Source organism: Typopeltis vanoorti, chromosome 22, assembly GCF_054136105.1.
Source record: "Typopeltis vanoorti isolate ZY-2024b chromosome 22, IOZ_Tvanoo_1.0, whole genome shotgun sequence".
Classification (NCBI taxonomy): Eukaryota; Metazoa; Arthropoda; class Arachnida; order Uropygi; family Thelyphonidae; genus Typopeltis; species Typopeltis vanoorti.
Window position 1 is genome coordinate 89,214,548 of NC_143570.1, and position 13,445 is coordinate 89,227,992.

The window sequence follows — 13,445 nt, forward strand, 5'->3', positions numbered from 1 at the left end:
CTGCACTGCATAGTTCTGAAGGCCTGGACAGAGGGACGAATTCCAGATGATGGGATTAGAGCTCTCATAGTACCAATATACAAAAAGGACAATAAAACTGAATGTGAGAATTACAGTGGTATTTCTCTAATGAGTGTTCCTGGTAAGATTTATAGAAGTATACTTGAGAAACATATTTTTATAGAAGTATACTTGAGAAGTATACTGAGCAATAAATACAAAATGTTATATTCAGGCAATGACAATCAAGGAAAAGAAGGAGTAGCCATAGTATTCAATACAAAATACGAGGCTAATCTTCTTGAATGGCAGTCAGTCTCAAGTAGAGTAATGTGGGCAAATATGAGAATGGGGAACTGCACAATGAGACTTATTTGTGCCTATGGTCCCACAGAAGGCTCTGTGTTCAGGAGCATGTATATGGATATGAAATGTCAGTTTTTTGATCCAGAAGCAATGGTAACAATTAACCAAGATATTAACCAAAAAATTCCTCCACTTCTACTAAGGTAGAAGTGGAGGAATTTTTTTGAGGCTTTAGAAAAAGCAACTGATACAATGAAAAAGGAAAAGTTGGTCCTTGTTGGGAATCTAAACATAGCAGAGTAGGAAATGATTGTGAGACACAAAAATATCTTGGGGAAATTTGGAGAAAAGAGCAAAGCTAATAATAATGGCAAATATCTGTTGTATTTCTGCTCAGGACATGGACTGGTTTTAACTAACACCATGTTCCAACATAAAAATGTTGGAACATGGTGTTAGTTAAAACCACAAATTCATATGGAGAGAAGAGGCAAGGAATAAGAAAAGTCTCACTATGTTATTGTTGATAGTGATGTTTTCTCCCTGGTGCGGGACACTAAAGTGTACAGAGGATTTGAAACTGGAAGTGATCACTATTTAGTCTTGAGCAGGATAAAATTGAATTTCATATTGAAAAGAATAACATGTAAGAAATTTTTAAAGCGAATAAAAGTTGAGCAGCTCTCAGATGTGAATTGCAGACTAAAATACACAAAGATTATTGAAGAAAAAATGAAAGAATTTGAAAACAGGAATCAAAGCTTGGAGATTCAGTGGCAAACTCTAAAGGAAACATTGATTGATTCTGCTAGAGAGGCATGTGGTGAGGTTGTCTGCAAGGATAAAAAAATCAGAACTCCCTGGTGGACACAGGAAGTTAAAGAGGCAGTGAAGGAAAAGAAGAAAGCATATCAAAAGTTTCTGGCAAATAAGTCAGCTTTTACTCTTACAGAATACAGAGACAAATGTAAGAAAGCTAAACATTGTGTAAAACTAGCTAAACAAAAGTCATGGGAGGACTTTGGCAAGAATATAGAAAATAAATATCAAGAAGGTGGCAAAATATTCTGGAGGTTGTTGAAGAAGCTTAGGAATGGAGGAAAGAGTACTGTAAAAGGAGTTAGAGATGATAAAGGTGACATGAAAACCGGAGAAAAAAGATATCCTTGAAGTATGGAGTAATTACTTTGAAAAACTGCTAAATGAAACAAGCAGTGATGACAGCACAGTGGTAAAAAACACTGACCAGGCATGCAGTCAGGAATACATATCCATACTTGAAGTAGAAAAAGCCATCAAAGGCTTGAAATGTGGAAAGGCAGCAGGAGTAGATGATATTCGACCAGAAATGCTGAAGTATGGTGGTATAAGACTCTTACAGTGGCTGCACTGCATAGTTCAGAAAGCCTGGACAGAGGGATGAATTCCCAATGATTGGAGTAGAGCTCTCATAGTACCCATATATAAAAAGGGAAATAAAACTGAATGCGAGAATTACAGAGGTATTTCCCTACTGAGTGTTCTTGGCAAGATCTATGCAAGTATACTTGAGAAACGGTTGAGAACAATTGTGGAAGAAAAGCTTGGTGAAGAACAAGCTGAATTCAGGCCAAATAGAGGCTGTCAGGATCAGATCTTCACTTTACGACAAACAGTCGAGAAAGCATGGGAATATAACAGATCTGTATTTAAGTTTTGTCGATTTGGAAAAGGCATATGACAAGGTACCAAGAGAGAAGCTATTCACTATGCTACAGTTATATGGTGTCAATGGGGCATTATATCAAGCAATACTTAGTCTTTATTTGAGTAGTAAGTCAGCAGTTAGAATTGAAGGAAGTACAGGAAGATGGTTTAATGTTAAATCTGGTGTGAAACAAGGATGTACATTATCCCCTCTTTTATTCATTATCTATGTGGATCACGTTATGAAGGAAAGTGGTATTAAACATGATATCAAAATTGGAGATGTTAATGTCTGCTTTATTCAGATGATGTTATACTTCTACATAAATCCGGTACAAGTCTGCAAGATTCTCTGACTAAATTGAATAGCTGTTGTAATAGATATGGCATGAAGGTCAGCAATAAAAAGACAAAGACAATGAAAATAGGCAGAATCATTGAAAATGTCAACTGCTTTGTGAATGGAGAACTTGTGGAACAAGTAAAACATTTCAGCTACTTAGGCACAATTTTTACTGAAGATGGTAAATTAAATATGGAAATAGACAACAGAATCAACAAAGCTGGTATGGTAGGAAGTCAATTGAATTAATTCATATGGAATAAGTGAGAAATTAGTCAGAACACTAAAGTAGCTGTATACAAGACAGTGTTCAAATGAGTTTTAACTTATGGATCTGAGAGCTGGGTCAGAAGTAAAACACTTGACCAAAGACTAGAGACCGCAGATATGAGAGGCCTGAACAGATGGCATCAATGGCAATATCATATTAAAAACGAGGATATTAGGAAAGAACTTGACATTGTCAACATCCAAGAATGCATTAGCAGAGCTAATCTCAGGTGGTATGGTCACTTAAACAGAATGGGCGAAGAAAGGTTAGCAAAACAAGCGTTCTCTGCCAGGTTGGCAGGAAAATGACCCAGAGGAAGACCAAGATATAGGTGGATTGATACCACCTGAGATTAGCTCTGCTAATCTCAGGTGGTATCAATCTTAGATGATAGAAATATAAGGTCTGATAATGTTGAAGCCTTGACAAGTAACAAACTGATTTGGAAAAAAATTGTAGATAGGAAGTTAGTAATGATGTAATTTTTTTCATGTAGTACTATCATATCCTGTACACCCCTTGAGGGTACATGGCAGGAATTTGATGATGATTTTACTTGAGAAACAGTTGAGAAGGATTGTGGTAGGGCAGCCTGAATTCAGGCTGCCAAGATCATATGGAAATAGACAGAATCAACAAAGTTGATATGGTAGGAAGTCAACTAAATAAATTTATATGGAATAAGAGAGAAATTAGTCAAAACATTAAGTTAGCTGTATACAAGACAGTGTTCAAACCAATTTTAACTTATAAATCTGAGGGCTGGGTTAGAAGTAAAACACTTGACAAAGACTGGAGACTGCAGAAAGATTAGGGGTGTGAACAGATGGCATTATTGGCAATATCATATTAAAAACAAGGATGTTGGGAAAGAACTTGACATTGTTAGCAGAGCTAATCTCAGGTGGTATGGCCAATTAAACAGAATGGGAGAGGAAAGATTAGCAAAATAAGTTTTCTCTGCCAAGTTGGCAGGAAAAAGATCCAGATTAAGACCAAGATATAGGTGGATTAATGCAGTAAAAAGTGCCTTAGAAGACAGAAATATAAGATCTGATAATGATCAACTCTTGACAGGTAACTGATTTGGGGGAAAATTGTAGATAGGAAGTTAGTAATGATGTAAATTTTTCATGTAGTTCTATCTTATCCTGTACATGTCAGGAATTTGATGAAAATGATGAGCTTTACTCACTGCTGATACTTGGAAAGTGACAGAAGTAATAATTGCATTACCAAGTGACTGATCACTTTGCAAGGGTATGCCATCCAAATGGTGACTTTGCAGTTACTAAGATTGATGTGAGAATTGAGCTAGATAAACTGGAATCACTCAGCATATTGAAACATATTAATGTGAATACAGCAGTGGGCCTGGATGGTATCTCAGCTCGTGTGCTATAAGAATGTGCAAGTGAACTGGCAGTGCCTCTGATGAAGTTGCTTTATCAAAGTCTCAGTTCTGCAGGGTTCCAAGGGAGTGGAGGGCAAGATAGTTTCATTACATAAAGGTTGCTCCAAGACAGAAGTAGCAAATTACAGACTAGCCATCCACCACTCCAGAGATACTAAAGTATTGGAAAGGTTGGTTAAAAGTAAAATTCAGGAATGGGTGGATAGGAATGTGATAATCAGTGGGGGGGCTGCATGGTTTTGTAAAAGGGAGGTCCTGTCGCAGTAATTTATTCACATTTTATAATAAAGGAACAGCAGAATTGGATAAAGGAAATTGCTATACTACGAACTGCTGGACTTTGCAAAGGCAGAGTGCTGTGGGGAAATTTATTAGATAAGTAGGAGCTAATGGGAATGGATACGAGGAGGGTAGCTGATAGATATTAGAAAAGGTGTGGAATCAAGCCAAATCAGGGCGACTAATAGAGTATTCCAGTGATTGTGTACTAGGACTACTAATCTTTTAATTTGAGGAGGATATTTATTTGTTTGCTGATGAATCAAAACCGGGAAGGTCAATAGTTGACTGAGGTGATATATTATTTGAAAAACTTTAATCAATACCTTTCAATATTTTAGCAATGTTACATTGCCATCTTCTGGGAACATAAGACTATGATATGTGCATGCAGGCTTATCAACAAGCAAATGAGGCTGAAGAAGGCAACTGCCGTTGGTCCTAGAGTCGCTCCCTAGCATGATAAATTGGGTTGTCTTGGGATGATATTCTAAGGATGCAAGCTTCCCAAATTTGTTGAGATTTAGAGAGTTCTTTAGAGAGCTGAGGCTGATTCCAGGAAGAATATTTATATTTGCTACGATGTAGTAAAGTAACTTTCTTCTAGCATATTCTGTAGTGAGTATCTAGTGCATGGTCCAGAAGTCCTGAGTAGCTGTATTGGTGAAACTGGATGTCATCTTTGTGTTCAGATCCTGATATTAGCTGTCCTGTCTGTTTGGCCATAGCAGGACAGTTTACGCTGCAATAGACCTGGTATATACTCAGGTAGGTCTAGGGGGAAGTGGCTGGTCTTTGGTGGAGCAGATAAGGGATACCAATTTCTTATGTGGTTTGTAACAGGTAGTCGGGTCATTTTTTTTTTTAAGATTTTTGTGAGCTTTTCAGACATTCCCCAGATATAAGGAATGGTGATAGATTTAGTGTAATCTCTGTTAAGAAGGGGTGGGTGGGTTAACTGGTTTTAATATTTTCTGGATTTTTTGGGGGGGGGGGTTGTAGCCACTGGCTAAGAAGGTGTTAACAATCCCTTAACACCAGATGCAAAGTTGGGGAGAATAATAGTTAATTAGAGTGATATAGAGAGCTTGCAGGATGATTTAAATAGGCTGCCAATATGGGCAAAATAATGTGGAAAAGTGTAAAGTTATTAGAAATATAATGATTACAAGCTGTGTAGCACACTGAGGGAAATATACACCAGGAAATTGATTAAGCCAGGGCTTTTGGTAGTAGATAGAGAGTTGAAATTTAGAGGACATATTGCTGAAGTAGTCAAGATAGCTTACTGGATTACTCGGTTATTGAAAAACACATTAACAAGATAAATGAGTTTTTGTGCCTCTTTATAAAGCCATGATACGACAACGTCTGTATTACTGTGCTTAAGTCTGGTCACCTGGGTTTCTTGAGGAGGAGGAAGTGGTGTAGAGGCAAGTGACCAAGATGGTGAGTGGTCTGTAGAATGTCCTTTTGAGGATAGATTGAAGGTTTATGGGTTGCAAAAGTTGGTTGATAGGGGAAGGGGGAAACATGACAGAAACATTTAAGTTACTGGCTTTTATAGGATTAGTACAAAGGAAATATTTCAGCACTTGGCTGGAGGGGATAGAATAAAAGGTCATCCCTGGAAGTTGGATAAGAGAGTGGTAAATGAATAGAATGGGTTGACTGAGTCAGTTGTGAGTGCTTTGTCTGTTAATGGTTTCAAGGGGAGATATGATAGATACTGTGTTGATAATTTGGGTCTTCCACAATGAGTTTTAGGCATCCATGGAGGTGCCTGTGCAATAATAATAATACAAATCTATTTGCTTTGCATAAATTGTTTGGGTTCTGCATGCAGTGACTTCACTATAAACAAAAAGTGTTTCCCCATGATTTTTGCAAAACTAGTTAGCCAGTCTCGTACAGAGGTAGGAGGCTTTTTCTTCCAGAAACTCGGGTTTTTCATGAATTTCTTCCCATCTGCAAAACTAAAAATTTGAAATAGGTTGTTAGGATGATGTATTTAGTTTGATACTGTGTTTGGTGATACAATATAAACTGTTGTGCTTGTGCACAGTTTAGTATTTGTGGGAAGGGAGTTGTTTTTGATTCATTATGTAGAGTCTTGTAATTCCAGTTGTCTCTATTAGTCACTAAATAAAGTACATAGACTAATTGTATCTGTACTATATATAGTGATAAGATAAAAACTGCATCTCATCTCAAAGTCAAGGACTAGAGAGGTTTTGTCCAGACCAGTCTGAACAAAACATATTAAGTTAATTTTTTACCAATGTTGAATAAATTGTGATATTAATTCAAAAAGCATGGTATTTGGGAAGGTCAGACTGTTGTTTTTCTTTTCTCTAAAGTGAATTGTATCCTGGGATGTTGGCTGTTCATGTGCATTAAAAAAAAAACATTTGTTTTTCTGGGTCATATAGTCTGCATAGCATAGCCAACATTACTCTATGAAGATAGCTCTAAAGTGCAGCAGGTGGAGTTTAAAGCAATGTTTCTGTAAAGAAGTTGGCTACTGCTATCTTGAGATATTAAAACATTGACATCTAGTATCACCACTGCAGCAATTTAAGACTTGGATACCCACCACAAAAATTATTGGAAGAAAGCCACTTCACAGGTCTTTCATGCTGTATTAGTGATGCACTTATCAAGAGTTCACTTACGAAAAATGTATCTTTCAGGTGTGAAATTGTTATATTGAAAGAGGGTTTTTTTCTGTTACCAATAAGAACCAACAGATCAATGCACCCTAAAAGCACAAGACAAATATGTGTCCTTTAAGTTGTATAATCCAAGACAATCCCATGCCAAAGAGTATATTGTTATGAAGTCTCTTGTAGATTTTAAAACTTAAATTTCTGTCCTATCTGGCAATAACAACAATGGATTAATATCCTCAGCATCCATATGTAGACTTCATATTCTAATAATTTATTATTTTACTAAACTGAAATTAGCATCATCATTTGAAAAGAGCAATACATAAGTAGATGCATACAAGCACCATATGAATATGGGTGCTTGTATGCATCCATATTCATATGGTGTCTAGAATATTGGAATCTAGAACCTAAAATGCTTCAATCTGGCAAGTTTTTTATTGTAAGAATATTATTAATCCATTGTTAGATAGGACAGAAAATTAAATAGTTTCAAAAGTGACTATCTTTTTGTAAGCTTTTGACAAACTCTTACTGTCTTGTCTGGCTATAACATCAGTGGATTAATAATGTCCTTAACATCCATAATAATCGAGTTATTTTAGTTCATAATTCTATTGTCATCTCATTCCTAGAATTAAACTCTAGAAGTGCCATTATGAGTAACAGCATATAAACCTAAACATCAGTGTCATAGTTTGTGAGCTAGCATTTTTATGCATTACGATAAACATGAATATTTGTTCTGGATACAAATCATTCAAAAGACAAATTCCAAAAACCCTTGGGCCAGGCATTTATTGATTTTGAAAAAGCAATTGATTCAATCTCAACGAAAAATTCAACTGCATTTTAAAATCGGGAACAAATATGAAATTTCCTATTAAAAAAAGGGGGGGGGTTAGACAGGGAGATGGCCATTTCACATAAATTATTGACAATATTCCTAGAAGAAGTTTTTAAAAACCTTCATTGGAAAAATAAAGGAATTATTGTAAATGGGGAAACAACTAAATCACCCGTGATTTGCTGGTAACATTGTTCTTTTAGGAAACTCTGCAGAAGAACTTCAACAAATGATCAGTGAATTGAATGTAGGAAGTAAAAAGAAAGGATTAAATATAAACAAAATGTACCAGAAAGCCAGTACAAGTGGAACACAAGGAAATCGATATAGTAATCTCCTATGTTTACCTAGGAAAAAAGATCACAGTAGGAGACTTGTAAAGAGGAAATTATATGTAGAATTAAACTTGGTTGGATAGCCTTTGGAAAACACTGTAATACACTCAAACGAGACATCACAATTTGCCTTAAAAGAAAAATATGCAACAGTGGCGTTCTACCAGTCATGACATATGAAAGTGAAACATCAACTCTGACTAAAAAATTGACCAAGACATTGAGGACTATCTGCAGGAAAATGGAAGATCATTGCTCAGTATTACCATTCAAGATAGAAAGCACAATACTAGGATAAGATGTTATAACAGCAATCGAAAGATCCAAATGGCAATGGACAGGTCATAGTGCAAGAAGTAGTACTCAAAAATGGACAAAGTTGGTATCTGAGAAATGGAGAGTATAGAATTAAAGAGATGGCTGGAACTCAGTGGCATAGAAAAGCTCAAGATAAGACTTGGGGAGGCCTTCATCCAATAGTGGACAGAAAATGGAATACTGCTGAATCACATGAGTTTGATTAAATTAAAGATAATTAAACTCTGAAATCAATCTGTTAAAGTGAATGCATTGACTTTTGTAAGTAAAATACCATTTTTCATTCTAGGGGCCCATTATTTTTGCTTCTTATTTTCTTGCTTTCGTTCAGAAGCTAGATAAAAATTTAGATTATGTGATGTAGTGAGTTTACATGTTATGTATTTATCAATTGAACATGCCACTCAAAATATACTATAGAAGTCAGCTTTCATTTTCTACAGATTAACTTTTCCACTACAGTGGCACCAAATGCCTCTTTTTCCATGGTCCAATTACTTGCAAGACATTGCCCAACCTTAGTTGAATACTGTGCTCATGTTTTAGGTTATGCTACAAAAATTTCCATATGACCTCTCAGATGCTTTGTTTCTATGTATATGTTCATAGGTACTGATCCACTTTGAATGCGAGTGTGATTCAACACACTGTTATTGAACCAGCTTCTCATCCTTCTATTTCACTCCATCTACCTATGTTCTTTGGAACTTGGTCATCTTTTGTTCTCTGTATTGGAAATAATAGATAAGTACATACATAAACACCCTTCCTCACAAGGACCCACAATTTGCTTTTGTAACTATTATTCTTGAAAAGACTAGTAGTTAGCAAGGACACCTGAAAAAGAGATATAATCTAATTCAGGAAAGCTGAACTTTTCCACGACAATTTCAAGACCTAATTACATATTTTCCCTTGTACTGTGAGATATTCCTTATCTTGTTCAACATTATGTAGTAATCATTTTCTTTTTCAAATTATCTATCTTTTACCTCTTAAAATATCACTGTCAACAGTAACATTGTATAGATAGTCGTAGACAACAAATTACATGATAACCAGTAATTAACTTCAATAAAATTAAAGTACTTTCATTTTATTGAAGTTAATTACTGGTTATCATGTAATTTGTTGTTTATAGTTATGCCACAGGTACCTTTATTTGATTGTATAGTAGTAATTAGTCTGTGTACTGAACAGTATGGAAGTGAGGCACTATTTTCTTTAGATCTTCAATATGAATTTGCTTTTTCTATTGTCATTATAGAGCAAATGACTAAAAAAATTCTGTTTCTTTTTGCTAGACCTCTTAAGGCACTGTGTAGGTATTACTAAGTCATAATTTTTTTTAATTGCTATTTCCCAAATAAATCATCTTAGTATATAGTATAGTAGAATCAATCTCCCTTGATTTGGAAGTTGGTCCAGTATTCAGTCTTTCTCTGGCAAAAACCACCAACATTGGATATAATTTGGTCAGCTGTCCCAAATTGCCTCTCTTTCTCATCCAAATTAGGTACACCATAGAACAATCAATTAAGTTTGGATGACATCCAAGTGAATTCTGTATTCCTATATGAGGGTCTTTACAGTTGGGTAGTTTCAACTTTCAAGTAACCCCATGTTAGTTTTGCTGCATTAAAATAATTTTAGCTTAATTTACATTAATATTCAGTATTAGAATAGTGTTTACAGTATCTTCCCAGGTCATATTGTGTAATCTTAACCACTTTTCAGTAATGCACATCACCTGGGAGTCAAAAGATTGAGCTTCTCTCCACTGGTAGATTACACAAATTGCTCTGAAGATAAAATGGAAAGAAAAATTCTACAATTAGCAAGTGGTGGTAGTGACCACATGATTAGAGTTTATAATATCAAATTCTAAGTTCAGAATGTGATGTATATTATGGATGTTTGTATATATACTATTTTAGAGCTAAGTGTTTTTAATGTCATATTGTATTATTAGTGGTGTTTTTCATTTTCAGCAAACATTGGATATATATGATTTAATTGCTTCTCTCATTTGTCATCATCACCGTCAAGAGATGTACATATTGTGTGTATACCTTTACTAAAATCAACCAGAAATTATTTTCGATATCATCCCTTTATTGATTTTTTAATGTCACTGTCCTTTTTCAGATTATTATTTATGTTGCTTTGCATACCTTCTATCATCTCTCTCTCTGAGTGATTTTGTTTATCAGACAGTGCAGCTGTCATAACAAATCGAACAAACAAATGAAATAAAGGTAGGAAAAAAACTGTCACATTTATATTTATAAATATATCAAAAAAAAAATTCGTTCCCATTTTCGGTTTGTTATGTCACACGTTTGAAAAAATGAAGAATTTATATTTGCATAACTAGGCAAGTTAGCCCATGTAATTTTTCTAACTATGTGTTTTCTGTCTTTTGCTATGTAAGAGAAATTCAATGACATATTCTTAAGGTTTTCTTGAATTAAAAAGAACAAAAGCTGTTTAATTTTGTGAAATGAGCCACAACCTAGTATTAATCAGGGTGCCATAGTCTACTATGATCTTGTCATTTATTTGATACAGGATGGAGCATTAGGCTGAATTTTTTTTAAGTGATTGATACTTAGAATTAGAGGGTGATAACTTCAAGAACCTTGTTTTTTTTTTCTGAATGGGTGGCTATTCTGAAGCAGATCCCATGTATGAAGTTTTTATTCAAAAAGATTTCTAGGAATGTGCTCTTATTATTTTTTAACATATCCTCATGTATATTGTATTAATGTTATCAAGAAACAACATAAAATCAGACATTAAAAACATTTATTGTCACAGGTAAAAAAAACATTAGAAATGCAATTATATATTTACAGGAAGATCCACAGATTAAACACATAACCAGATCAAATATAGTGCATACCAGATGAATTAAATATGCAATTATTTCAGAAATAGATATTACAATTTTTTTTTACTATGTGAATGATCTGTGGATCATCTTGTATTCCTCACATGCACTTTATAAAAATAAACTTTATTGGTTACTTTGTTAGTATAGATCGTGGAGCAGTCAAAGTTATAAAAACATCCTCATTTATGTATTTACTAATTGTACAGTTTGTACTCTTAACACATATCACATGATATTAAAAGTTTCAAGGCAGCAAGCTCCACAGTATCCATTTTTAGGGAAAAAATTGATATATACTAGCAAAGTTTACAGCATATTCACATACAGTTATACATTCAACTATTAAAAAAAAAAAGATTCAAACTGGTGAACAGGATGTGAGACAATGACTCTGCTCTTTGAATTTTGAAGTAATGATTGTTTGGTTGACTGGAATTATATCACTTCTAAAATTAAAAGTGGATGTTAGTATTTTTTACCCTCAAATATAAAATATCTTGAAGTGTGTACTGTACATATAGGTATTTTTATTATGTCATAAGGATATGATGCATGTTTAATTTAATTTCCATTTTCTTAAAATATTTTTGTAATACCCAGAATAATGATTCATATTTTTGGATTTAAATTTGCTTGTAGTATGTACATTATTGAAGAAATGTGTGCCTTCAGGTCTTAGCTGTTCTCTGTTCGAACTAGATTGATTTTGGGTGGAGCATTGTACTGTACACTGTCAACAGTGGCCGTTTTAAGCAAATATACAAAACAGTATGCAAAACAAGGGTCTTCGATTTCATTTTGTTACCAAATGTTTGAAAGTAATTTTCTATAAACATAATATCCACTTGTTTTACAAGCTAGCACAAAGTTAGTTGACATTTGTTCTCTAATAAAAAGCAGAACTCACTGCCTGATATGGAAAAGAGCGCTCCAAGTCCTAAATTTTAACACATTCTCTGACCATTTCTCCATTCTCGCAAGATACTTAGAAGACATGATGGAATGCTCTTAGTTAATAGTGAGAGTGGTGCAGCGCTTGAAGCTACTATTATGAATCAAGTACGGCATCAGGACTGTAAGGCCTATGAGACAGGCTCCCAGCACATTGATAACCAAAGCTTGTTCTGGTAGGTCAGGGTAGGCCTCACTAAAAGAAATCAGATGTTAATTAATGAATTTGATTGCCAACAACTTCACATTAAAAAAATGACTGATGGTGACTAAATATACTCTTATCTCTGCTGTTTTATTAGAAAAATTATCAAGTTGTTAAAAAAAAGTGTTATATATGATTTATTTCAATCATATTATATACATCTTTTTTTTAAATCATCATATTATTTATGCCATTTCTTAAGAAATTATTAAAAACCACCACACATCTTATTCCATCTACCAAAGCATTTCATGTTGGACTGAACTATGATGCTAAAATATTTCTGAATCACATAACCAGGTTTGCATGCCAGAATGTATTTCATTTCACGGTACTATTTAGTTGACTAAGTGGATATTATCTTTAACAGGTTGTGTGGCACAGATGGTCTCACAGACCATCTGTGCTTCAAATGGCTTGGAAAGAGTTATGTGTTTGGTTTGTAGAGTGGGATTCCTGGATTAACTAGCCAGCAGCACACCTATAGTACTAAATGCTAAAAAATACTAACCTTTCATGGGGAGGATTGATTTGTGGGGGGTAGGGAATTGCTGTTGATTCACCAGGAATTATCTTCTATTCAAAACTGAGTGACCTGCTTGATGTCAGTGTGAAAGAGGTAACAAAAGACTCTTGAGTGACTTTGTATAGGTCAATTATTAGAGGTGTGGTAAGTGAGAAGATTTGTTTTCTGAGAGATAAAATGAATACAGTGATTGAGTAGTAGGGACAAGTGACGTGACTGAGAACAAGGAGAATGTAAGATTAGATATTACGAAGGTGTTAAGAAGGATAAAAGATAATAGTATGATAAGAAAGGCAGTCAGTGAGTTGCTCAAGTATGACATTTATTAGGAAGCAACAGAAACAACTTAAGTACCCATTCAGCTATGGTGGGTGAAATATGTCAATCATCTTAGAA

The 13,445-nt window shown here is 34.6% G+C and overlaps 2 protein-coding genes across 4 annotated transcripts in view; one reads left to right on the forward strand and one right to left on the reverse strand.

Moving 5' to 3' along the window:
* Elp2 (elongator complex protein 2) overlaps positions 1 to 12,148 on the forward strand; it is a 218,242-nt gene extending 206,094 nt beyond the window's left edge. The window contains exon 19 of the mRNA XM_090412092.1: positions 10,209 to 12,148. Coding sequence (XP_090268218.1) covers positions 10,209 to 10,359 — 151 coding nt within the window. The 3' untranslated portion in view covers positions 10,360 to 12,148. The remainder of the gene's footprint in view (positions 1 to 10,208) is intronic.
* Positions 11,263 to 13,445, reverse strand: part of nemy (cytochrome b561 family member no extended memory) — a 107,632-nt gene continuing 105,449 nt past the window's right edge. For all 3 annotated transcript variants that reach the window (XM_090412355.1, XM_090412351.1, XM_090412354.1), the window contains exon 5: positions 11,263 to 12,514. In XM_090412355.1, the coding sequence (XP_090268481.1) occupies positions 12,376 to 12,514 (139 nt within the window). In that variant the 3' untranslated portion in view covers positions 11,263 to 12,375. The remainder of the gene's footprint in view (positions 12,515 to 13,445) is intronic.